This window comes from Canis lupus, chromosome 5, assembly GCF_011100685.1.
Source record: "Canis lupus familiaris isolate Mischka breed German Shepherd chromosome 5, alternate assembly UU_Cfam_GSD_1.0, whole genome shotgun sequence".
Lineage (NCBI taxonomy): Eukaryota > Metazoa > Chordata > Mammalia > Carnivora > Canidae > Canis > Canis lupus.
The window spans coordinates 29,243,279-29,268,714 of NC_049226.1; the positions used below are offsets into that span (position 1 = coordinate 29,243,279).

Consider the following 25,436-nt stretch of genomic DNA (forward strand, 5'->3'; position numbering starts at 1 on the left):
TGCTCACCATGCACCTTCTGTGTCTTGCCTACCACGATTGCACTCTGAGCCCTGGAGCCTCATCTCACTCCTGCGCCTCCATCTCCAGTGTGGGTCCTGGCCTGTGCCTTCCATTCTCATCAACAGAACTGCGGATGGGAAGGATCCTCCAACAGACAGGTCTCTGCCCATCTTTTCTGCCCCATCTCCTGACACTGCCCCCATGTCACCCTGGGTGTGAAAATACCTTCAGCTTCCTAGAGCAGGTGCTCCTTGACATCTCATCCCTCGATCCCCTTAGCTCCAACCTCCTTCATCCCCATCACCCTGACCACTGTCCTTTCCCCTGACCTACCCTGCTGGGGGGTCTGTAGTGGGACCGAAAGGCCACCCTGAGCCTCTGTCCCCCACCCTTCCCATCCTCAGAAGCCCAGGCAGACTGAGTTTCCATCTTCTGTTCTCCTTTGGACCTAAAGATTATTCTACTAAGTACACTGCAGATTATTCTACTAAGCCCAGGCAGACTGAGTTTCCATCTTCTGTTCTCCTTTGGACCTAAAGATTATTCTACTAAGTACACTTATTCTACTAAGTACTTGGAGTGTACAGCCGGGTCTCTCTCAGGGGCTCTAAGACCCTAACAGGCAGGAACAAGTTTCTGTTTACTGCTTGTGCATCCAGCACTGAGCCCAGAACCAGTGTGCCTTGTAAATGCAGGTGCTTTTCATCCATGGCTGACAAAGAAACAAGCAAAATGCACAGCCAAGTTGATCGCACACACCTTCTGTTTGTGCAAATGCAAACTAGATGTAAAAAGTATGTGGAGAGATGTTCAAATTTCCACTTACTGTTTTTATTTATTTTTTAAAGATTTTATTTATTTATTCATGAGAGACACAGAGAGAGAGCCAGAGACATAGGCAGAGGGAGAAGCAGGCTCCATGCAGGGAACCCGATGTGGGGCTGATCCCAGGATCATGACCTGAGCCAAAGGTAGACGCTCAACCACTGAGCTACCCAGGAATCCCTCCACTTACCATTTTTAAAACATTAGGTGGCATTAAAGGAAAGTTCACCAGAAGTGTGAAGTAAAAAGTCTGAGCACCTGACCCCAAGGGTTCCAGTCCTGTGGTGGCTTTCCTTCCAACTTTCCTTCTTTTCTTTAGCAAACACAGCACCAAATCTACCCAATTCTGGAGTTTGCTCTTTTTATTTAAGATTGTCCATCCTAGTACTTTATGCCTTGCTATCTTATTTCTAATGACTTAATTATATAATATTGAGTTGTCATAACGTCTATAACCACTTCCTTTCTTTCAGACACTGAGCCGGCCTTCCACGTCTTTGTTGTACAACTAGACATAAAATAAACATTTCTGTTTCTCTTCTTTTTAATGACTTTCTTAGTGAAAATTCTTAGGGATGGACTATTACCCACATAGTACAGCCCCTCGCACGGCTCTTGGTATGTGTGGCATGATTGCTTTCTGGAAGGATTCTAGCTGCTTGCAATGTGAAGTCTCATTTTTGTTACAGTCACTCTGTATTCATCTACGATCTTATTCTAGGTTCTCAGTCTGAGCTCCTGGGACGTGAGAACTGCCTCGTGTCTTCGCATATCCGGAGCCCGAAGAGTAATTAATGCTCAACAGAGGAATTCAATGTGAATTAATGAAATAAATGAATGTGAATGAATGAAATGGACTATGAATTTATTGAAAAAATGTACTGTCTATATGTTGAATAGTGCAATCTGTATTTTATATGTTTTTATTTGTATATATTATAATAATATATAAAATACATACATATATATATAAAATTTGAAAGAATCATCCAATCTAACTTGTCCATGTACACCCGGAACCCAAGCCAACAGGCAGAACCGCACGTAAGTCAAGCCGCCCTCAAGCGTCTCTATCTCGTAGTCAGTCTTCTGGAGGCAACTCCATAAACTTCTTCAATAGCTCATTTCAATGATAACGATGGCTAGATCAAAAGGCTATTTGTTTCCTTCTCTCTACTAAATGGATAGACCTGTTTTCTTCCTGCCCCTCCTTCTGCCCCTCCCTCCCAATCTACTGCAGCAGTAAGGTTTTTCTCTAATCTTAATAAAAATTTGAAAACTTCAAAAGTCATAATATAATTATAAAATATTACATGAACTACAAGCTAAATAAATGAACAATTTTTAGAAGCCCACGGTTCAAAGCAGGGTGTATTTCCTGGAGGAGTCTGAAGGAAGTACAGAACCTGGGTGTGGGCTGAGGCTAGCTGCTGCCTAACTGCTAGAAGGTGGCCCCACTGTGAGGCATTTTCCCAGGCTGGGACTGGACTCCTTGGAAATCCAGAACTTCAATCCTTTATGAAAGCTAGATTACTAGAGATTAAAATGTAAAAACCAGAATAACAACTGGATTGTTTGCAATGAGAAAGAGCATCAGGGAGCTGCTCGGTCTGCTTAGCCATGTTCTGTGGGGCAAGACACAGCAGGAGAGCCAAGGAGCCCAACAGTCTGTGTGCCAGCCACACAGGTCCTGTGTGCCCCCGTGCAGCGCAGGGCATAGGCACAGGTGTGTGTGCTCCCCGTACTGCCAAGGGCACAGGATCTGAGCTCCAGTAGACCTGGGGCAGTGTATCAGAAAGCAAGAGAGAGAGAGAGAGAGAGGTCACTATGGAAATGACCTCAAATCTAGTTTAAGTGAGAAGGCTTTTATACATTTTATACATTTATACATTTTGTCTGCTTAGCAAGTATTTGTGATAAATTATATGCAACAAACTTCCTAAATGACATTCAAACAAGAAAAATGTCACCAGTAAAAGCACTGCTCTGATGGCAAGAGGAGCACTGAGTGCTCTCTGTGACTGGGATATTCTTGGCACTTTTGATACATTTTTTTCATTCATCCCATCCCCACGATGCTATCTGCTCAGCTAACACAGTGTTTTCCAACTTTTGCATGTTAGTGAAAACACAACCCTTGGGGCCCATTCCCAGGGCTTCTGATTCAGTGAGTCTGGGTTGGGCCTGAGAATTAGCATTTCCAACAAGTTCCAGGTTAACTGTGATGCCGCAGGGCCAGGAACTACACTTTGGGAATCACTGATCAAATCCATTCATCCATTCCAAAGGCACTTGCTCCAACCCGCCAGGAGCCTGGCACCAACGTGAAAAGATAAATCAAATGTGATTTTGCAGGAACTGGTGTCCACTGAACACTCTGCCGAGGCCTTCCTTACACCTTGATTTGCTCCTTTACAACAATCCAACAACGTGGGTATCTTCCCCCATATTTTACAGATGAAAATACCACAGCTGAATGAGATCAGGTGCCGTGCTCCAAGCGCACGGACAGGTGTCAGAGCTGGGATTTGAATCTATGTCTCCTGGATGCCAAGTGGCCATTGGATAGCACACTATCTGCTTCTCTGACAACACTGAGCTTACACACAGTATTGTTTTCAGTGTTTTGCAGAATAATAATAATTAAAAAAAACAACCCTGATGTCCAGAGAGGTTAAATAACCTGCCCAAGGTCACACAGCTAGGAAATATCTTAAAACTGGATCTCACTTTGATGTCAAAGTGCTTTTCCCACCATATAAACCATTTTTCCACGCTGTCTCTAGATCAAGATCTATGTTAATTGGATCCAGGAGAAAGAATATGAACCCAGCTAATCAGAGTGCACAGAGAATGCATAGTTCTTCCAATGCTTCAACTAAGATGCATCTCGTGCATTCACTTATTCCAGGCTTTTCTGACAGCTGTCAGCCTGCTTTCTGCCCTAAGTCAGCACTGTGTAATGCAGTGTTTCCTTGATGATTCAGGATCCTGCATGCCCAGAACCATCCTTGGGAATAGTGTTCATTATTGGGAAATGCCCGAGTGGATGCAGGAGATGCAGGCAGCTGGATCAGATTTGGGGGGAGGGGCACAATTACCAAAGATGGATTAAACTCTATTTTGATCATTGACCTCTTCTGTCAGTGGAATGGAAAAAGGCCCCCGAGCTGAGACTCATCAAATGTTTCCATTAGATTGGGTTAAAATTAATCAGGTACACCCCAATTCATGCAAGCAGCTGACAAACTTCATGCAAACAGACTGTATCTCTGCCTCTGTGACTTGGTGAACTGCAGAGAATGAAGGTCTCCCTGACTCCCGTGCACTGTCCTGTTACCCCGTCATCAGGGAAAGAAATGAGCTGTATAATTACCTTTTGAGACATGATTCATCCTTGCTCCAAGGGTGCAGACCTGTTTGATGCTATAAAAGCAGCTCCAGGCCAGAGTGCAAATGCGCAGTGTCTGCCTCACCCCAGGCTGATATAAGCACGAGGCGCCCCGAGGAGATGACGGTGCTCCCCATGTGCGGCCTGGCTCTGCTGCTCGGCGCAGCCCTCGAGTTCTGCACTGCGGCCCCCTCCGTCTCTGCAGCCGCCCCCAGGACGACCCAGAACAAGTACCACCTCGCACAGGTTTGTAAATCTTTACACAATTCCCTCTTCCTCCTCCTGCCCTGGAAAACCTACGAGGGTGTAAGGAGAAATCAAGGGAAAATCTGTTACTGTTTTAAGGTCATCTCACAAATGCCCTGGAGCCCAGGAGAGGCTCCATCCTGGAGGTTTAAGGTCCATGTCTGGTGCACTAGGGGCCCTTGTGGCCTGACCAAATAAACAAGTAGCTGGGCAGCTTGTTCCATAAAGAAGCTGAAACAGCTTGCACAAATACATGCAAGACAAAAAGATAAGGAATTTGAGGAGTAATGTTGGAATAAGGCCAAAAAAATAAAACCTGAGGTGTAAGTGCCGCACACACAGGATAGGTTGTAAACGTAGTGCTCAGCTTCCTGGCGGTCACAGCAGAAAGATTTCCTGTGTTCATGCAATAGCAAACAGCTCCAGTGTTGAGTGCAAATGAGATCAAAATCCAAAGTGAACAAAGTTTGTCCTGGGTGCCTATCTGCTCCTCACAAGAGAGCCTGTCTTCTCTAAAGCATGTTCCCAAGTACCTTGCTTACATACTTTCCTCTTTGAAGATCTTTCTGAACTGGTTGGAAAGGTTGGAAATAATTCACGCTAGAATTTTTGCAACGATTATGTGACTCAAAATGATTCAACGTCTATTAGCTCCCAAGTGAGTTTTGCACTGAAAGGAAAAAGGCAATCGGTAATCTAAGGAGACATCCCTAGGGGCACTTGACTGGTTCCATCAGTAGAGTGTGCGACTTGATGTCGGGGTTGTGGGTTCAAGCCCCGTGTGGAGTGTAGGGATTACTTTAAAATCTTGGAGGAAAAACTGTCTAACGATGGAACTCAACATTAGTGAGCAGTGTGCAGATGAGATGTTTTTTGGGCCAGGGCCTGTCTCTCAATCATCTGTCAGATGTGAGCGCGTCTATGATTGCCAGCCTAGCCGCCACAATGCTTTCCCACCTGTCAAGCTACACTGGGCAGTGCTTCGGTGGTTGCACTGCAGAGCTGATTTGCACGCACTCACACTGACTGTTTGCACGACCCATTGATTCTGATGAGTCAGCCCCCACCATGCCTGTCATTAAACATTTTAATATCAACCCTGCTTATAATCAAGGTAGCAGATGCCGAGAAGAGAACTGCTAAACTGCACTTCCTTTGATTTGAGGCCATTGTTAGATAAACTAAATTCAAGATAATGTATCTCAGAATTCCGAGGTATATTTCAAACCGTGTTTCGATGGTATCATGTTGTAGTTTGGGGTCCTGTCTCCCCACCTATAATTATCCATCTGCTAGCATCATGCCGTTCTGATTGAGAAACTACAGTCTTTGTGACCTCTGGAAGGAGGGTCATGCTGAGGCCAGAATCCATGCGAGAGAGCCGAAGACCGTGATTCTAGTCCCAGTCCGGACAAACGATAGTCATCAGGCTAAACCAGCCATGCATATTCACCTACATGTCATTCACTGCTCCTGTCCCACAGTGGTGGAGTCCCGCAGCACTGCAAATACTACCGCCCTTCACAGGGAAAAGTAGCTGGCCCCCGAGCAGTCTATGCACGCATAAGACCAGAAGGTCTCAGGAAAGGATATGCTTGCTAGGAGTATTCAGGAAGAATGAAGTAGCCTTGGAATGCCGAGGATCCCTTACTACTTCTGCTCCAAAGTAAGTTTGCCCTTCTTGGGCTCCCTCACCACTTAACTCACAGAAAGACCTTCAACCAAGGGCCAGGGAAACATGAGAAAGGCACCTGCTCCTGCAACAGCCCCAGCCACCAGCTCTGCCAGGAAAAAGGCATCCTCTTTGGCAGGCTAGAGTGATCTGGGAAAACCTCTAAAGTGAGTCCCAGGGACTAGAAAGAATTAACATCCCACCCTGTGGTTTATAGAAATACAGCAGCCCCCTCCCCCATCTGCTTCACATCGTTTCAGTTAAACACAGTCATTCCTGGTGGGAAAGTGGATGGTTCTCCTTCTAACATATCAGAAGGTTCTTTAGTAGCTTCACCCACTTCAGGCACCTGCCACATCACAGCACCCACTTGGTTCCCCTGTCACATCACAGCACCCACATCATGCATTTGCCACATCATAGTGCCCACATCATCACCTCATATCATCACAAGAAGTGTGAGTACAGTAAGATTTTTTGAGAGAGCCCACATTCACATAACTTTCATCACAGTACATTGTTATAGTTGTTCTATGTTATTATTAGTTATTGTTGCTAATCTCTCACTGTGCAATTAATTTATAATTAAGCTTTACGGTACGTACATATAGGAAAAAAACAGTGTTTACAGGGTTCAGTACTATCTGCAGTTTCAGGCACCCACTGGGAGCTTTGGATCATATTCTCTGTGAATAAGGGGGCTTCTATATGTAACCACCTTACAACACAACCAATGAAGCCATATGAAAGTATGCAGTTTAAGTTCATCCGTTCAATGATTATTTACTGACAGCTGATGGTGTGCTCTGTGCCAGAGTCTGTTCTAAAAACTGGAGAAACGTCAATGAACAAAACAAGTCAAACCCTGTTCTTGGGGCACTTACATGGGGATAATGGAGGTGTGAGAGGGGAAGGTGCTGGGAGGAGATAGTCAATCAACAAGCACCCGAGATTATTTCAAAGTGATAAGTGATATTGGGAAAAATGAGCCAGGATGATAGTGACTGGGACAACGCGGGCCGGGGGAGGGGGGTTCACCCAAGTAGTTCAGGAAGGCTTCTCTGTGGAAGTGATATTCAAAGTGAACCTAAACTGTAAGAAAGACCCAGTTGCATGACCCTGAGGGGCAAGGAGCCTGGCTGTTTGTCAGGCTGGTGGTGGGAGCTGGGAGAACATGCATGGAGACTGGCTGGGTTCCGTAGCCAGGTGGCCAGTGGACCAGGGGGCCCGCGAGCCAGGGTCAGGATAATCAGCTTCCACATGGCTCCCTTCTTTCCAGGGAGAACAGACCGTTTCTTGCATCTACAAACATGAAACAGGCAAAATTTCTAAATGCCATATGCTTCCTCCCAAACTCACTAGCACAATAATCTACACTTAAAAAGATGAGCAGATTTTTAGTTTACGTACTTAATGTCCACTTGTGTTCTTTAAATTCTGTTTTTCTGATGAGCATAAAGGCTTTGAAAATGATAACTAATAAAACACTTAGTCTTAAATCAGAGTCTTATTCTATTTTTATTTGCCTTTAAAAACCAGTAATATAAATACAATATTTAAAACAACATATAGGGACACCTGGGTGACTCAGCGATTGAACGTCTGCCTTTGGCTCAGGGCTTGATCCCAGGGTCCCAGAATCAAGTCCCACATCAGGATCCCTCCCACATCCCTCCCTCTGCCTATATCTCTGCTTCTCTTTCTGTGTCTCTCATGAATAGATAAATAAAATCTTTTTAAAAAATGAAAATAAATAAAACAACATATAACACCTTGTTAAACTGTCCTTAAAAATCATGTAAACTTTCATCATCACATTATTATAAACTTGTTATTAAAGATAAAGATTAAAATTGAAAGCTTCCAAATACAGACTGTTAAATCTAGAAGTTTTTACTACCATTTTACTTTCTGTGCATGAAAAGATTTTTAAATTATTATGTTTGGTTCCTAACTTTGTCGCTGATTATGATTGCATGAGAAAAGTTTTATTTTTATGCTATTTTCATAAACATCACCTTAAAGAATTACAAATATTCCAGAATATAAGTAAGGTATAATTTATTTAATTGCTTCCTTTGCTGGATCCATAGATTATTTCCACATGAACAGTGTTGCTGTGAATGCCTCTGTACACCAGCCTGAGCTAAAGGATATTTTTTTCAGCACAGATTTCCAGAGGAGGAATTAGTATGTGAAAGGGTGTAACACATTTAAAATATGCCAGCCACTCAAACATTTTCACACTGAGGACCTTCCTGGATCCTGCGCTGGTATGGTCAGTAGAACAAATGCCAACCTCGTGTTGTAGATGAGAGCCCTGAAAACATGTGAAGGGCATTGCCTGAGCTTGTTAGAAGCTAGGATTCCTCACACAGCATCCCAGTCCTCATGATTCCCTCTCTGGGGCTCAGCAAAAACAGAAGGAAATGTTGAAGAAACGCTTTCTTGGACTTCACCTTGTTTTGAAGCACACTTGACTCAGTTTAAGTTCTTAATTCTCAAGAAGGATGCCAGGAACACACACTGGATGAAGAGCTGTTGCTGAGGAGCTGGGCCAGTAGCTGAGACTAACCCCCTGGGCCTCCATTATTTCACTATCTCAAACCCAAGAGCCAACCCTAACACCCTGTAATTTTAAGAACCAAGGAGTGGGAAAGGTGGAGAGCAAATAGGATGACTCTGGGGGGACCTAAAACCCTTGACCCCCAAGGCCAACAGGGCCAGGCATTGAGCCAACACTACCCAAGTGTTAGAATGAACACAAATGCAATTCTCAGTGCTCATCAAAGTGCCTCCCTGAGTGTCTTGAGTCTGGAAAGATGCTACAAGCTTGTCAAAAACGTAGGCAAGAAAGTTCCCAAATAACTTGGGCTCTTAATACTCAGAACATCTGATGAGTCTTCAAAGAAGAAAAAGAAAATACTCATATTTTCCCTGAAAGAGAGGAGCCCAAATATTAACGGAGCATGTACTCCAAGTCCAGAACCATGGCAGGTACTGTTTTAATCCTCTCTTTTCTGGCCAGACTGAAACCTTTCAGCTGTAGGTCTAACATCTTCTGCATGTTTTAAAGAAAAAAAAAATTTATTGTAGAATTATATATGTTCACAGCAGGAAAATTATAAAACGTAAGTAACAAGAAAAGGATCATCCTCAGTTCCATCACTGAGATAAAACCACTACTCATCCCTTCATCTGTGTTTCTCAAAACACCTTGCTCTGACTCCAGGCTGAGACCGGGGTGAGGAATGCTGAGGATCGTAACCTGCCTGTATCTAAAATATTGATGTTTTATTCATCGTGGATTTTTCTGCATTAAGTTTTTTAGTGTTGCATTAAATATTATTCTTTCCGATTACTGAGTTTTTGAGGATCCTCCCTTCCTCATTCCAGTCCGCGTGCATGAGTATTCATCTGTGTGCGTATCCGTATGCACACACTTTGTTCACACATGGCTTATCCTGTAGGAATAGTTGTAACTTCTTTCTGCTTAATAGGTCGTGAGCATCTTCTCTTACGTGACCATATTTTGTAAACCAAAACACAGAAACTACCAAGGGGACAGAATTTTTTGAAACTCAAACTGTCTCAGGAAGTACAGAGCATCTGTTCCGCACAGAGCTTATGTCTGAAAAAGCATAATTCAGACCTGGTGTGAGTGTCATGCTATCACAGCATTAATTTGAGCAAAGACAAAAGGCTCCAAGAATCGTCATCTCACAAAAAAACACCAGAAACAAGAATGCTTACAATGGCATACCCAGAGATGGGAATGAGCCACCCTCAGGGCCACGGCTGTTTCCCAGAACTCTTCACCCAGGCTCCGTGCTACCCCCCCACCCCTCCTCCTGGGTCCTCATCCCATGAAGATTCTCACAAGGAACCACCACCAGGGAAGTGAGGTTCCCCTGCCAGCCAGGCAGGAGCTGAGGATCGGTTGGCCCCCAGGATGCATACGGAGCACCTTGTCCACACAAGCCAGTGCATCTTTTCTTTTACCTTTTTACTGAGAAACTGCAATCCACGTTCACAGCAGAAAATTTTGGGATGTAGGAAAGGATGAAAAATAAATCGTCACCCATACTGTTAGAACCAGAGGTAAAGGGTGGCCCCGGGGGGCTCAGCAGCTTAGCGCCACCTTCAGCCCAGGGCCTGATCCTGGAGACCCCGATCGAGTCCCACATCAGGATCCTGCTTCTCCCTCTGCCTATGTCTCTGCCTCTCTCTGTGTCTCTCATGAATAAATAAATAAAATACTTAAAATATATATATTATAATCTGTATAAAGACTTCACCTCCACTTTTCTCAGTATATTGTCATTATATTGAGTGCATTACTGCATGCCATTAAATATTTTCCAAAAATGTAATCCTAGAGGCCTAGTATCACTTCATATGAATCTATAATAATCTATCCAACAAACCCCCTATTGTTAGACATTAAGTTGTTTCAATGTTTTATTATTTTTGTATATAAATTTGTACACATAACATAAATCATACACACAATTTATATAGAATATAAATATGGCTAATGTGATAAATATTTACATACAGTAAATAAATTCTTCCTATATAATACATAAACATAAAATTTTATATGAAGTAAAATATACACGTAAATCTTTTGCTGCTCTGTGCTTCCCTGAAATCAGGTGGGTAGTTGAAATCCCTGTGCCAACCACAGGCTCTGGCCAGGCACTTGTAGGACTCTCACTCCACCCAGGAAGTCCTAGAAAAGTCTTGAATGATCAGTTTAGAGGTTTTAAGCCTTAATGTGCCAAAAAGCCTATAATCTATGGGTAACTGTACTTGCCCCAAGGGACAAAAGGCCAGTCCTGGAAACATGTGCTGCAGGACAGGTCAAGCCCATGCACTGGACACCAAATGATGTAAGACCAGCAGGGAGATAGAAGGGCTGTGTGCCCTTGAACCAGATGAGAGGCTGACACTCAAGCCTCTGAGCCTTAAAAACATGTCAATCTGGGGATCCCTGGGTGGCGCAGCGGTTTAGCGCCTGCCTTTGGCCCAGGGCGCGATCCTGGAGACCCGGGATCGAATCCCACGTCGGGCTCCCGGTGCATAGAGCCTGCTTCTCCCTCTGCCTGTGTCTCTCTCTCTCTCTCTCTCTCTCTCTCTCTCTCTGTGTGTGTGTGACTATCATAAATAAATTTAAAAAAAAACATGTCAATCTTGCACAACGTACAATGAAAACATGGTACCAAGGACTGCCTTCTAGGGAAATAGAATAGTCTTGGTTTTGCAAATTGGGTGAAGATTTCAATGACAAATAAGTGACCTGTGGGGAAAATGTCCACATTATTTTCCTCCCATTATTTTTTCCTCTTAAAATAACAAGACCTCATAGGAAAACTATAAAATGCAAGTGAGTAAAGAGACTACAATCCCCACTTCCCAGACATAACAATTGTTAATAATGCGACATGTACCTGTCAAAGCTTTATCTGTGCAAATATATCTAATATTTCTCACAGATGGGAATATACTGTCCATGCTGTTTTTAACTTGTCGAGAATATTGTCCCTTTCTAACCTGAGCTTGAGTCTCTCCTGGAGACCGTATCGCAGACATGTCAGCCTGCCTCTCCGTTCCAGGCATATCTTGACAAGTATTACACAAGCAAGGCAGGGCCCCAGGTCGGCGAGATGGGGGCACCAGGAGGCAGAGCCCTGATCAAGAAGATCAAGGAGCTGCAAGCCTTCTTCGGCCTCCGCATCACTGGCAAGCTGGACCGGCCCACGATGGACATGATCAAGAGGCCCCGCTGCGGAGTTCCCGACGTGGCAAACTATCGCCTCTTCCCAGGTGAACCCAAATGGAAAAAAAATACTTTGACATACAGGTAATGAGATGGAGTCTTTCCAAAGTCAGAGAGAAATCCCCCTCTCTCCTTTTCTTATCTTTTAGAAATTCCTTCCTTCCTTCCAATCTGTGTAAAAATCCCGACTCATCACAATCATTAGGAAGCAATTTTATGGCTAACGTTTAGACAGTGACATTGGAGGACTCACTACAAAACACCATCTCAGGATTACCATAATGGCCAGCCATTTCGGGCTTTACAAATAATGTTATTAATCAGAGAGACAACACACTTGTCTTTAAAGAAAAATAACCTAGTTTAGGATTAATAGCCTGACAGTACCAACCTGTTTTCTTAAAACAAGTTCCTCCTCAATCAGAAGGAAACAATAAAGTTCACCTATTAACAAAGTAACTTTTTTATTAATTCCAAAAATTATTTATTGATGATTTATTAAATGCCTACTATAGACATTCAATTTTGGAGATACAAAAGTGAGTAGATCTCCTCCCCCGACCCTCACAGTCCCTGTTGGGAGACACACAAGCAAACAGATCATCGAGTCCTCAAGTGACAAGTGTGAGCTCTCAGGTCTAAGCAGAAAACTGTGGTTGCACCTGGAGGGAGGGCAGGGATCCATTCCTGGGCCAGCAGGCCTCCTTCCTGGAGGACCCCCTGTCCGCCTGAATGCCTGAGCTGGGTTTGGAGGCCAGGGACACTGTTGCATGGGCTTTGCACCTGCTGGACAGATGTGGCATTGCAAGAGGGCGGCCCACGCTTGCATTCTTGCACCAGGCCTGGCTAACTGGAGCGTTTTTCCCAGGACAGGTGGAGTCCGGGCAGATAGAGGTGTGCTGGGGGGTGGCCCAGTGGGCGGGTGCCACCCTGGGCCGCAGAGAGCCACTCCAGGCTTCCACCAGATTTTGTTCTTAGGATAAGCAAATCTGGCTGAGAGCGGGGTACAGGGCGAGGCCGGACCGCTTAGTCCCCGAAGGGCTGTTCTGGAGCTGCCCCCTCACGCTCACAGAAGTCTCCTTACCGCTCTCTGGAATTTTGCAGCTTGTTGTTAACTGCCCTAGAATCCCGCAAGCTGTCGGTAAACAGAGCCATTATTAGAAATTAAGCTATAAAACCTGCAATGAAATAAATTATATTTCTACACAAATTGCTAAATATTACATTGTGTATGCTAGATAGAACTAGAAATGTTATCAAACGTTGCTACCTGTTCACCACGCCACACGTTACTACCATCGGCGTTCATGAGGTCATTGGTGCAGTTTTATCCGCACCATGGATGTGCTGCCGCTTGTCTCTTCCCAACTGTACACACAGGGCTGGCAGGTTGGTGGCTTGAAACTCTCGCCAGTGAGAGTGTTTCCAGCACGGACATCAGCCAAGCCCTCGAATGAGAGGTTAGGGCTCAGCAGTTCGTCCCCAGTCCCGGTGGCCCAAGGGAGGGCAGCAGGGCAGAGCCACAGAGGCTGCCCATTGGTGGCTACGAGCCCGGGTCCAGATGGTGGCACTCTGAACACAGTTATCACCCTGCTTACACCCAAGAAAGCGACAAAAATCTAAATATTTGGGGAAGAAGCGCCCCACGTGGAGTTGAACAGGAAACATATATAAACCCATGAAGTCTTCCCATCATTTTCTTAAACTGTCTTACAGAATGTGAGTATGCACAGCAAAGACCAGGGCCGTCCACCCAGCTGATCTGAGACTCAGAGAAGTATACTGTTGTGATACTACTCCCTAGACGGGCCCCCCAAGCCCCTCAGCACACTCCCTGCCCACCTGCTCCCTCCCAGGCAGACCCCAGCCCCAGAAAGCCCTAGAGGCCACTTGGCACCCGATGCAGACACTGGACCTCAGGATAACTTCCTCTAACAGAACCGGAGGATTGCAATAGACTGTGGCTTAGTGCTGTGTGCAGACGTCTGGGGTCAGAGAGGGCATGACACGCACAGCACGGTCATATCTCACGGCCATTGTAAGGACGGACTTGCTGGGGCCCATGTCTACACGGGGCACATGCTCAGAGTATTTGTGGTTACCGCCCCCCTCCCCTCTATGTCCCCCCTGCCCCCGCTGCACTGCCCAATCTCCACCTGCGTGAAAGATCCTCGAGTTCCTCCATCCACCGCCGAGGTCACTGCTAGCCATGCCCTCCATAGGACCTGGTCCCTTCCCCGGTGACTGGTGGTTGAGACAGCACCACCTCTATCGCAGTAATCCGGGTACCTGGTACCTGCCGCGGTGCAGGTCTGCGGGGCAGCCCGCACATTTATTTACGCAGCTTCTCAGGTAGTTCTCACAGGCGCTAGCTGGACCACCACTCAGGAGGCTTTAAAAACCACTGGCTTTTATTCAGAGTCCATCCGTTTAGGAAGAGTTTGCTAAGCACCTACCATGTACACAGGATGAGGAGCCGGAGAGACAAAGGATATAGGGCAGGGGCTGCTCCCCAGGTCGGCTCCAGCAGGACCCCTCGCTCTGCACCCAGGTTGTGCTCCGAGCTCAAGGTCCCCCCCAGCAAGGTTCCGGGGTCAGTTTCCTTCCCCTGCCCCCTCCTTTCCTTGCAGTCTGGGACTCCCAGCCCCTGGGCTCAGGGCAGCACGTCCGCAACACCAACTGGCTCCACCCACGGTTTGTCCAGAAAGCTCTACACTGTTCTGCCTCTAGGTGTCATTGTCACCCAGGACTTCAGGACAGACTCAAGCCTTAGCGTCCAAGCTTAAAGCTTCCTCTTTAAGATAGGCATTATCTTAACAAACATCCCCCACTGGGGATGTCGCGATGGCCTTTGAATAAGAATGTGCAAAACCTCACAACTCACTGTTTTTTACATAGAAAATTTTCAGTCCCTTTTGGGGAAAAAGAGGTTTTCCCTTCTCAGTTAAACCGTTTTAGGGGAAATGGGTTCTTGTGAAATGATACTGGGTTATCATCTTTACAATTCAGGCTGATCTAAGAACAATGAGAGCCAAACCGCTTCTGCAGCAGGTGATCTCAACTCTTTCACTTCCCCCTTGACCTTCCCGGTTATTCTGCATGTTCCAGTAACTCAACACATAGGAAAGCAAACCAAGATTTCCTATTTGGGAGAAAAGTGCCTACATTGTAGATTCACATCCAACCCTTCGATTTTTAGTACCACCTCAATGTAAGGCTTGCCTTCTTCACTAGGAGCACTCGCCGAAAGGAAAATATGTTCCTTCTGTTTTCGCAGAATTTCCAAATACACATCCTCCATGAGTCCTGCTGAGGTGGACAAAGCGGTGGAGATGGCCTTGCAGGCCTGGGGTAGCGCTGTGCCTCTGAGTTTCATCCGCGTGAACTCGGGAGAAGCGGACATTATGATATCTTTTGAAACCGGAGGTACTGTGGTGCATCTTGGATCTTGCCTTCCTAATCCACAGGAGACATGTTCCAACATATCTTCCTTTCCAACATTTAGTGCAAGGGATCCACTCGATCTTCTTCCACACATGGTGTGAAGGGCAGAGGCCAAGGTCATGGTCAAGTCATGCTTGTGTCTGGCCAGAAAATAGGGCCAGGGAAGTCCTAGACCAGGTGGCAGAGTGGGCTCAGCTCTCCCTGTTCTGCTGCCTCATCAGAGACAGTCTGTCCTGTTTAGCCTCCCCGTTGGCTGGGAGGCCACCCGACCCCTCGCCCCATGGTCACCACTACACCCCCCCTTCCATATTCACCAAGAATCTCCCACCTTGAGTCCCCAGTGAAGGAAACCCCCACCGGAGCTCTGACCACCTCCCCAGCAGTGGTCAGCACAGCGGTGCTGCCGTCTCACCCACAGCCTCTGGAGCCTGCAGGCCTGCTGCACCTTGCCCTCGTCTCAGCCTGGTAACTGGGCACAGGGCCTGGTGGTCTGCACAGAGCCCTTTCCAGGGCCACCTGTCGAAGGAGCAGATAAAGGGAGAGCCACAAAATTCATTTGCTTTCTCAGCTTCCACGAAGCGGAGGTGAGCAAGTGCTCCCTCCCCAGACACCACGTGGAAGGGCCCCTGTCTCCATGCTGAGTTCAGCCTCACATCCTGGGAGGTACATGGCCGAAGCCAGGAGACAGGAAGTGATGCAGGTCCCGAGTGTGAAACCTTCAGAGGGGGCCCTGGGCGTGACCTCCTGCACAAGGGGGTCACCCTGGGGAAGGGGCAGGCTGGTGTGGTTCAAGGCAGCTTTGGCGGCTGGGACGCTAACGCTCCCCTGATCTTGCCAATGTGTACCCTCTCCCCACAGCACAGCCTGAGTGGGCGCGGAGCTGCCGGGAACAGGGTCCACAGGGCCCACCCGGAACCCTGGCACCCGGTGCACCAGGCCCTGTGAGAGACCGTGAAATACGGCTTCTGCAACATGCCTCGCTTTGTTCCTCCTCCTTTTTTATTGTAATAACCTGTTAATTAACAGGTTAGTTATAATCACCTGTTAGTTAAATATAAGTAAATATATTTTATATTTTATATACACTTATGTAAATATAAGTAAAACAAAAACATATAAAGCTCTAAAAGTTATGATTGTAGACACCTTTATTGCTTGCTTGTGTTTTACAAGGAAAGCATGTTGAAATTACAGAGGAACTCTCTCTCCTTTTGGACACCTCCTTACATTGTCTGGTGGAAAGAGACAGAAAACACATCTGCTCGATGTGCTGTCTTCACTGAATCAGCCTACACACTTGCACCCCAACCAGTAGGTCTTGCTCCCTACTTCTTTTGTAATCTGCATGGATTGTGCATGGGCACAATCCATGGAGTGCCAGGAGTCAGCCGATAGACACTGCAACAAAAACAGTCACAAAAGAACATTTTTTTAATTTTTAATGTTAACTATCTTTGAAATGACAAATATCCCTCTTCATTTATCAATGGACGATTGCTTATTGACATGTGAACTTCTTATAAAAAATAAATATTGGAAAGTAAATCTATTTGTATGGGAAGTGTCAACGCTGTTAACAAAGAGGTGTCCACTCCCTGTAATGTGAGGATGCCTTAAACTTGCCAGGCCTAACTGCTGTTGGCGTTTCTGCCCGCCTGTCTAGATCACGGGGATTCCTACCCATTCGACGGACCCCGAGGGACTCTCGCCCATGCGTTTGCACCTGGAGAAGGCCTGGGAGGGGATACCCATTTCGACAATGCTGAGAAGTGGACTATGGGAATGAATGGTATATATGCACAATTCACCATAACCTGGAAAATATTGTACCTTCTTCGGGGCCATCACCATGACACCCTGAGGTTCAACGTCCCAAGCCACCCGTTAACTAGGGAGGCTGGCTAGGAAAAACAAGTAAGCCAAAAATCCAAAAGGGAAAAGCACCCCCCCCCACCCCCTGTGCTGTAGACTTGTCTGAGCTCTGGTTCGTGCAAATGGTACAGAGGAGCTGAGAGGCCTCCTCCACATGGCCCTCTGTCCTTTAACTATGCAGCATTTATTGTCTCTTACTCATTGGTGGAATAGGCTATGTTCAGAGACGACCCCAGGGAATCCGTGCTGTCTCAAGCAGTGTGATGGGAATGGGTGTTAAAGCTTCAGAATACCCCGGACGTCTTGAGTGTGTGTGAATGATGGGGGTAGCGTGTACCAGCAGGGATCTGGTGAAGCATCTATGGCCAGACCTGGATCTCGTTGCCCCTGGTAGCTCCCATCAGGCCCCTGTATCTACCAACCAAACATCACTGACAAGGAACAAAATGGATTGATTTACACTTTCAACCTTCCCCACTTCAAGGTCCTTCTAGCCAAGGGGGAAAGTGCCAGAGTCACGTCACCAAAGCTCACTACCAGATAACCTACCAACCTTTGATAAACTGGTTATGAGAAGAAAACAAGTTTACTAGGATTTGGGCATAAATTATCCTGTAAAGACAGAAAACATTGAAAACAAAACCCCATGTTGATGCTGTCTTTTTTCTGTGTCCTTCTGCATAGGTTTCAATTTATTCACCGTTGCTGCTCACGAATTTGGCCATGCACTGGGCCTGGCCCATTCCACAGACCCATCAGCGCTGATGTACCCAACGTATAAGTACCAGCATCCCTACGGATTCCACCTGCCCAAGGATGATGTGAAAGGGATCCAGGCATTGTACGGTATAGTCACTACCCTCCTTTGGCTACTAGCCCGGAAAGCCACAGGCATTCGGTCTCCAATTTAGAGAAAGTATACATTGCCAGGAGTTACTTGCACAGGTAAAGAGGAAGCTGGGGACTGCGGTCTCACCTGTGCCCTTTTAGGAAGAGCTTTTTCACCTGACATGACTACAGCTTTCTTTTGTAAGATGCACAATTAAATTGTGCATCTTTCCTCCAGGGCATGCTGGTCCCTCACCAGCCATAGAAAATGAAATCATTTGCCTGGGGTTTTGGTGGGGTTTTTTTGTTTTGTTTTGTTTGTTTGTTTGTTTGTTTGTTGAGTATGGGTCAGAATTTAGATCCTGGAAGAAGATGGGTATATTTTGTAGTTTCTATATTGTTCTGACCCACCTGCAGATAATTGACCTTATCATCCTAAAAAAAGCAAGGGTGATGCTAATACCTACACTGCTAGGTGCACAGACAGCCTGCACTCAACTACTTGGATTTGTGTGAGTCACCCTCTCACCTGGCCTGACGACCGGCCTGTTTGGCGTGATCAAGTGTTTTCCTCCCTGAAGAGCTGAGAAAGTTGAGGCTCAGAGACCAACTATCCCAAGAATCAAATTGTCTTAGGAGTTAGCGTTCTTTCAAAGGTAACGAAGGATTATTGGGAGCTCTGTATCCTGCCTTCCTTAGCACCCTGACAGACCCATGAAGTCCTGGGTGAGAGGGGATCTTGGAGCACTCCTAGATCTTGACACTTTTGCTTTCACGGATAAAAGGCAGACAACTCTAGGAAACGGACCTTCTCCAAAGGTCGGGGAATGGCTCCTCTGCCTTCGCCCGGCGGAGGCTCTGGCGTCCGGTCAGTCCCTGCGCGCCTGGCGGTGCAGCATCCGTGCAGCATCGGTGCAGCATCATCGGTGCAGCATCCGTGCAGCATCCGTGCAGCATCGAGCACGCGCTTCTGCAGAGTGCTCCTCCGCGCGGGAGACAAATCTCATCCAAAGAACTATTCAGCCAACTCTGCCCACCTCAGGGCCGCGGGCGCGGGCCGCCGCGGGTTGGGTCCTCCTGCCTGAGTGTCTCCATTGTGGGAACCTGGCTCGGAACACCGAGGGCCAGGGGCTCGACTCCAAGGAAAGCAATCCCTGGCTCCACCGAGAAGGACTGAGCCCAAATGTTTGCCTGCCCCCCTAGATCCGTCTGCTCCGACCATCTCCAGCGTCTGATGGCCACCGTCATGGGGCCGGGGACTGAAGCACATATTTTGATGTGGCCACTTTTGCACAGGGGAACGAAGTGCACAGACGTGCTTCTGTATCACCAGGGAGCGTGCACATCACTCACCCCTGGCCACCCTGCTGCCTCTGACCCTTCGTAGACGACTTGGCACATAGTAAAGGTTCAAAGACTGGCAGCCCATTTCTGCGCTGACCACCTTCCAGAGCCTCGCCCCATTGCTGAGCCTTCTGCACCCCGGCTCTTCTCCAACTCTCACACCCCTGGCCCTTCCCTGTTCCTCCCTTCCTCCCTGCCCCTCACCCCTGGTCACCACAGATGTACTCTGCTCCAGAGCAGGGACCTGCCGGGGCCAATGGCTCAGGCAGCACCAGCAGTGTTCTGTAGACAGCAGACAGTCCTCAGGAGCACGGACTAGGATGACAACTCGCTGGCAGCTCTCCCAGGGCCTGGCTGCTCTACAGAAGGATCCAGCAGGGGGTGCCTTTAATAGCAGGTGCCTGCAGTGTACCTCCTGGCCCAAGAACTCACTCAGGGTTTCCTGGGCACCTGATAAAAGGCTGATCAGTCCAGGATGCCCAGAAATAGATGAAAATGATACGAAATACACAAGGAAGTTATTGAGAACAAAGAATTCAATTACCAAGGAATAATCAGTGGCAACTTCTTAAAAAATCTTTAATTTAGAGCACTTGCAGCTGTCAAGGAAGCTATGTGTGGTAACAAAATAATGGATCCCTTTTTTTTTTTTTAACATTTACTACATGCCAAGCACTCTACCGAGTGCTTCACAGATGTGATTTCTCACCAAAGCCCTCTGAGGCAGGGACTGTCCTGGCCCCCTCCCATTTCACAAAGGAAGAAACAGAGGCTTGCAGAGGCTGGATGATGTTCCTGCTTATGGTACAACTGCAGGACTAGCAAAGCTGGATTTGAACATGGGTCTGCCTGCCATGGACAGCCATGCACCTTACCGCCTGTCTCATGCAGTCCAAGGGGGTTGCTAGAGCAGTGGACAGACTCTAAGAGTCCCGGTACAATGTTGACCAAGTCACTTTGAATCCTAGGACCCCGGAAAACACTCCTGGGAAAGCCCACCGTGCCCCACGCACCACCCCAAAGTCCATCCATCCCCGACCTCTGTGACTCCAGCTCATCCTTTGATGCTGTGACGATGCTGGGAAAGGAGCTCCTGCTCTTCAGAGACCGGTAAGCCTAGGATGAGGCACTAAGTCTTCCCAAGCCTCAGCCCTTCACATCCCTCTAGAGGTCCTTGCTGCTGCTACGTGTGAGGAGCATGCAGAAACACCGTCGTGTGGGCAGTAGAGTGGGAGGCAGGGATCTCTGCGGAGACACAGAACTGCCAAACCACTATTTGTCGGGCAGCTACCATGCTCTTGGCAATGGACACAGTATTTTTCCATACACATCAAGTACTTATTCTAAATACAAAGGAGAGATTAGAATCCCCAATTTACGGATGCAGATAGAAGCTCAATGAGAATCTCAGGTGCTTTCCTGAGGTAACAGTTTCACTAAGTGGCTGAGTTACACCAGCCCAGGCTTATCTGATGGCTGTCTGTCTTGTTCATCACTGTATCCCTAGTAAGAGTACACAGTATATACCCAATAAATATTAGGTAATAGGGATTGGATAGATAGATGGACAGACAGATGGATGGATGGATGGATGGTCAGAGGTATGCATAGATGGGTAGCTAATTTCAAAGCCACTGCTCTGCTGAAACCCCTCTTTCTCAAGGTCCCTTGACTTTTCAACCCAATGAGCTGTCAGCACAGGGGAGGGAGGAATATTGATAGGTGTTGGCTATCCTGTACAGCTCCTGAAGAATACCCTGAGGTTTGAGCACCTAATACTATCATTTTAGGAACGTTTCTTTTGGGATGATTAATGGAAGTTTTAGTAGTTCTGTGAGTTATAAAGGATGGCAAGGTGAAGTTGGTATTTAAACATAATGGCATAGGAGGGGTACCTGGGTGGTGTAGTTGGTTAAGCGTCTACCTCTTGGTTTTGGCTCAGGTTGTGATCTCAGGGTCCTGGGATTGAGGCCCAAGTTGGGCTCTGCATTCAGCAGGGAGTCTGCTTGAGCTTCTCTCTGCCCCTCCCCCGGCTCATGATGCACTCTACCTATATAAAAAAATTTTTAATTAAAAAATAAATAAATTTAATGGCATATGATATTGAGTAATTCATAATGTTGAGAAAGCTAGGATCTTTAATGACAACACTGTATGAATAGTTGTTTACAGCAGTGTGAGTTGATCAGCGGGAGTACTGGTTGATCTTTATTAGTATTTTTACTGTCATGACATCATTCAGGGAAATTAAATAGAAATAAATTCAAGATGAGTGTAATAAGGAAAGAACAGAAATATAATTTGATTAAGTCTTTCAGGTTTGAAATTAATGTTGAAGTTTTCATTCGAAGACAAGAAATGGTTTTTGGTGATACATTTCCTACTTGAAGTATGTCTAATTGACAACAATGTTATTTTTTTTGAATGACTGATAAATGGTGAGAGGTGGTGAGTAGTCATTGGAAAAACTCCAAGGAGGTTAGAAAATTCACACAAGGGTGAAGGAGAATTAAATTTTAAGTTTCATGTTCTAAGGTTTTGTTCAAGTGCTGGAATGGAAGCATTACGGCAAATCATTCATTTTAGGTCATGTGTGAAAGCCAAATTGGGCAGATTTACCAGTCATAGTTAGATAAAGTACAATTAGTGGGATGAGATCATGAGTAAGGTCAAATATGCAGATGGTTGGAAATCTCATGCATCGACATCCGATAGCTCCTTTTCTCCTGGCACTCTGGGCTCCCAGGGAGCATTAGGGCCGTGTCCATGACACTGACAGCTGTGATCACTTCTTTTCTTGGAGGAAAAGACCTACCAACACTCACCTCCAGTCCTCCTTTTACTGGGGACAGAATTCGTTCACAGGAGAATAGTCAGAGGTAGCTCAGGAATAGCATGGCTGAATGCTTTTTATCCCTTTTCTTCATTGGAAGAGTGGTTATTGAGCCCAACTGGAGGGCCAAGCACTACCGTAGTGGCTGGAGATCTAAAGGACCAGTACTCACCCTGTCTTTGCACACCTCAGTTACATAAGGGAGTGAGACATTCAAAAACACTGCCATGATCTCGTGTACTCACAGGACTTTTTTGTCTCCCTGTTGTGGGTAGAGGGGGTGAGCTCTCTGATGTCTCTCCTTATAAGGGTACTAATCACATCAGACCAGGGATCCCCCCGCAGGGCTTCAGATAACCCTGGCTACCCCACTGCTCCTGTCTGACTATCACCATCCCATCTCCTTAGGCATTAGGCTTCAATTTATGAATCTGGTAGAGACACAGATGTTCAGCCCATAACAGAGTAATCACATTTTTAGATATGCATTTCCCTCCAGATTTTTTTCTGTATAGAAAGATATAGTCTAGGGATCCCTGGGTGGCGCAGCGGTTTAGCGCCTGCCTTTGGCCCAGGGCGCGATCCTGGAGACCCGGGATCGAATCCCATGTCGGGCTCCCGGTGCATGGAGCCTGCTTCTCCCTCTGCCTATGTCTCTGCCTCTCTCTCTCTCTCTGATGTAACTATCATAAATAAATAAAAATTTAAAAAAAAAAAAAAAAAGAAAGATATAGTCTAAGTACAGGAGGGGATCAGGGATATGCACAAAGATGGGATTTTAATTAGATATGCTGATTTGTAAACTATTTTCACTCAGCAATATCTCTTTTTTCCATGTCGGTGAGGTTTTTTTTTTTTTGTCATCTTCATTGTATATATGAGCAGATACATCGTCACATATTCAACCAATGCTGTACTTTTAAGCCTGTAAATTGTTTCTAATTTTTGAAAATTAGGAAATCTTCAACAGTGGTTGGGCATCCACTTCTCAGAAACAGATTAGAGTAGAGCTCAGAACCCAGGTTTTAGCCTGAGACTGAGTTGGTTTAAATTCTAGCCTTTTTTCTTGCTGAGCGGAGGGCCCCCAGCAAATAATGTGCCAAACACACAGTGAGCACTCAAACAGCAGACGCTACATTAAGGAATGAGAATCGGAAAATCTGTACAGTGGATTAAGGCTTAGAAACAACTTGAAATATTTATTATTATTTTTTTAATGATTTTTATTGAGACTTATTGATTATTGACTTTCTTTCTATTGTTACCAAAAAGTAAAACAGAACAAAATTGGTAGGCATTGACCCAGGAACCATAGGCAGGGCACAGAGCAGATGGAGCCTGGTGTGCAGGAGCCTCATAGAGGGGTGGTGGTGTCAGCTGATAGTCAGCCCAGACAGGGCAGGAAGCACTGGTTTGGCAATGAAGAAGTGAGATGCAGGCTGCCCTATAGCACAGAGCTTACTCTTGTGGTAAATATCGGCGGTTGTAAGAGATGCAAAGGAAACCATGATGTCAAAGATACTATGCCCTTATGTATAATTATGACTGTTTTCTTTAAAAAGCAAAAAATGTTTAAAAACCCTCTAGTATCAAACTATGAGCATTTAGCAAAGGCTACTGGCTATTTGACCGGGTCATGGCTGCAGATGATGAGGATGGTAACAGTAGGAAGGGAGGCCAGGTTCAGGGGACCTTGAGAAATGAGAGGTCAGAGGAGGAGTAGGGGGAGGGAGGGAGCAAGGCTGCCGGCACAGGGACCTGTGTTCAGTCAGCCCGGTGGCCTCTGACCTGTCTGTGGCCTGGAGTGCAGTAGGGCAGGCAGTTCCAGAGGAGGAAGAGCCAGAGGCAGGGAGTGAGGAGAGCTCTCCTTTCAGCCCTGGGTCTGCCGCATGCACACCCCCATCCCCCTATTAGGACCAAGGTGCTCTGATATCACAGGGGCTTCCTTGAGTGGGTACTTCCTGTGATAAGCACTGTTTTCACACCTCACAAGGGCCCCATGAGGTTGGAATTACTGCTGCCTTTTCACAAGATGCTGAAAGGAAAAGTACCTTGTCCAAGGACATGGAGCTGGGAGGGCCGAAGCTGGGCCCTGGAGCCACAGGGTGACTGGCCAGCGCCCAAGCCTCCTGACCCCAAAACTGTGGTTGCCCTGCTCAGATCATCATGGGTTTTACCTAATTTAATTTTACCCATAAAATCAAGATTATCGCAATCAGCAATAGACCCCAGAAGTGTAAAAGCATTTTGCAGAAGGAATGAGTATCAAGCCTGATTGTCCAAATCCTTGTGTTGGAGAGAAGAAAGCTGCACCCCATCCATCTCAGCCCAGCAGAGCCCCCTCCTGAGGGTCTTCTGGCTCCTGGTCTAGAGCCGGTCGGGTCACTCAGAACACCTGAACCTGCACTGGAACTCCTAAGAGAAGCAGTGCTTTCTGACTTGCATGAACTCAAACTTTCTGACTGGTATGCATTTGAGTTTGTGGGGAAAGCAGGTGCTCCAGGCCCTCATCTGCCAGTCAGGCAAACAGCCACAAGGAGAAGACAGTTCTTAGATCATCGTGGTGTCTTGAAACTGTTGGATAGGCTGGTCCACGTTCTGTTTTATTCTCAAAACACCTGTCAGTCACTAACAGTCACATTTTGAAAGATGTTATACACCTTAGATTAGCCAGCAAAGGAGAGCATCTTTAAGGCTATGCAGGTAGGAGAGGAAGACAAGGATGAAGAGGGGCCTGAAGGAGCTGCCAGCAGGACTTGAAGGCTCATTCAGTGCAAGAAACACTGCAAAAGAAGAATCAAAGATGGATAGGAAAATCAAGGCGATTTGCTGGGCACACACAAAAACTCAGTGTTAGATGTGCTGCATTCAAGACAATGACGATTCTAACAGGTCCTGTAGAAGCAGCCAGCGCTCAGGGGAGTACTCACAGCTGGAGGCTTCCACAGGCTGCACAACTTCTCACATGGAGGAGGCAGGTAGAGATCTGAAAATGAGCTCTAGTAGTAAGAGCTGGTATTTCATGATCACTTACAATGTGCTGTGTGCTGTGCTCAGCTTTCTTCACTTGCTCATTTCATCCACAGTGTCATTTCTCCATCTGGAATTTTAACCCACTTGACATCGGAGACAGAATCCCTCAATGGGGCCTCACATAAATCAAAGAAAAGAAGCTATTTTTTCGAAAATGACCAATAG

The 25,436-nt window shown here is 46.4% G+C and overlaps 1 protein-coding gene across 1 annotated transcript in view; it reads left to right on the forward strand.

The window, feature by feature from the left end:
• The first annotated feature begins 4,337 nt into the window (after positions 1–4,337).
• Positions 4,338–25,436, forward strand: part of MMP20 (matrix metallopeptidase 20) — a 47,676-nt gene continuing 26,577 nt past the window's right edge. The window contains exons 1-6 of the mRNA XM_038535520.1: positions 4,338–4,463; positions 11,754–12,001; positions 15,195–15,343; positions 17,025–17,150; positions 17,918–18,079; positions 20,374–20,515. Of these exons, the coding sequence (XP_038391448.1) occupies positions 4,338–4,463; positions 11,754–12,001; positions 15,195–15,343; positions 17,025–17,150; positions 17,918–18,079; positions 20,374–20,515 (953 nt within the window). The remainder of the gene's footprint in view (positions 4,464–11,753; positions 12,002–15,194; positions 15,344–17,024; positions 17,151–17,917; positions 18,080–20,373; positions 20,516–25,436) is intronic.